This window comes from Propithecus coquereli, unplaced genomic scaffold (genome assembly GCF_000956105.1).
Source record: "Propithecus coquereli isolate 6110/MARCELLA unplaced genomic scaffold, Pcoq_1.0 Scaffold34, whole genome shotgun sequence".
Lineage (NCBI taxonomy): Eukaryota > Metazoa > Chordata > Mammalia > Primates > Indriidae > Propithecus > Propithecus coquereli.
Genome location: NW_012149063.1, coordinates 10,045,141 through 10,046,057, shown reverse-complemented (window position 1 = coordinate 10,046,057; position 917 = coordinate 10,045,141). Strand labels below are relative to the sequence as shown.

General features: G+C 31.1%; 1 protein-coding gene across 1 annotated transcript in view; it reads right to left on the bottom strand.

Annotated features, from left to right (window-relative positions):
* AGPS (alkylglycerone phosphate synthase) overlaps positions 1–917 on the bottom strand; it is a 139,450-nt gene that overhangs the window by 119,754 nt on the left and 18,779 nt on the right. The window contains exon 4 of the mRNA XM_012650692.1: positions 8–80. Within this exon, the coding sequence (XP_012506146.1) occupies positions 8–80 (73 nt within the window). The remainder of the gene's footprint in view (positions 1–7; positions 81–917) is intronic.

Here is a 917-nt window from a genome sequence, read left to right as displayed (position 1 = left end):
GAAATATTAGTTTCTTTAAGGTCATGAAGAAAATCTTCATTTACAATAGAAGGAGGTGCATCACTAGGATTTAAGGATGCCTAGAAAATAAAATTGGCTTCTTTGACTTATTTTTAGACAATAAATTTTGAATACCTCTCTTAGGGAGAATGACAACAAAATGTAGATTTTTTTTTTCATCTAAAATAAGACAGAAGCAGAGGAAAATATCAAGTAATGCATACAGAAACCAACTTTGTGACAATAACAAATAACAAATGGTCTAGCTAATCATATTCTACAATATAAGTTATACAGGCCCTGTGTTTCCTCTTTGTTTCTACGGCCCACCTTTTCATTATTTTTAAAGACCACAATCAAGAACAGGAAAGATAGCAAAATCTGAAATCTTCGGTTTTAGATTAAGGAGACAGAAGAAAGTTACCTGACTTGCATTATCTACATTTTTACCTGTAGATAAAATATAGTATTTCTTATTCTTCAATTACCATTTAAAAATGATTAACAGAAAGCCTCACAACAAGTAATAAACACATTTTTATGAGCTGCTTAAAGTTTAAAGCTCACAGCATAATTACAAACTTGAAACTCAACTCCAAGTAACAGGTAACTTGAAATCTAATCCTCAACTTTAAAGTTAAAAACCATATGACACTGGGCATGTCACCCAACTTCTGTGAGCCTTTCTTAGCTTCTTCATCTGTTAAATGAGATTATCACCACCAAACATACAGGGTTACTATAATGAAGGAAGGTTAAATGTGATAATTTTTGTGAAAAGCACCTAATAGCATGCCTAGTAGATAGGAAGAAGTCTATAAATGGCTGGCCAAATCAAATCTGCTATTGGGGAAAAAAAGCTAAAATACAGTATTTGGAAAAAAAGGAAGTATTACATAAGAATATATAAATAAAAA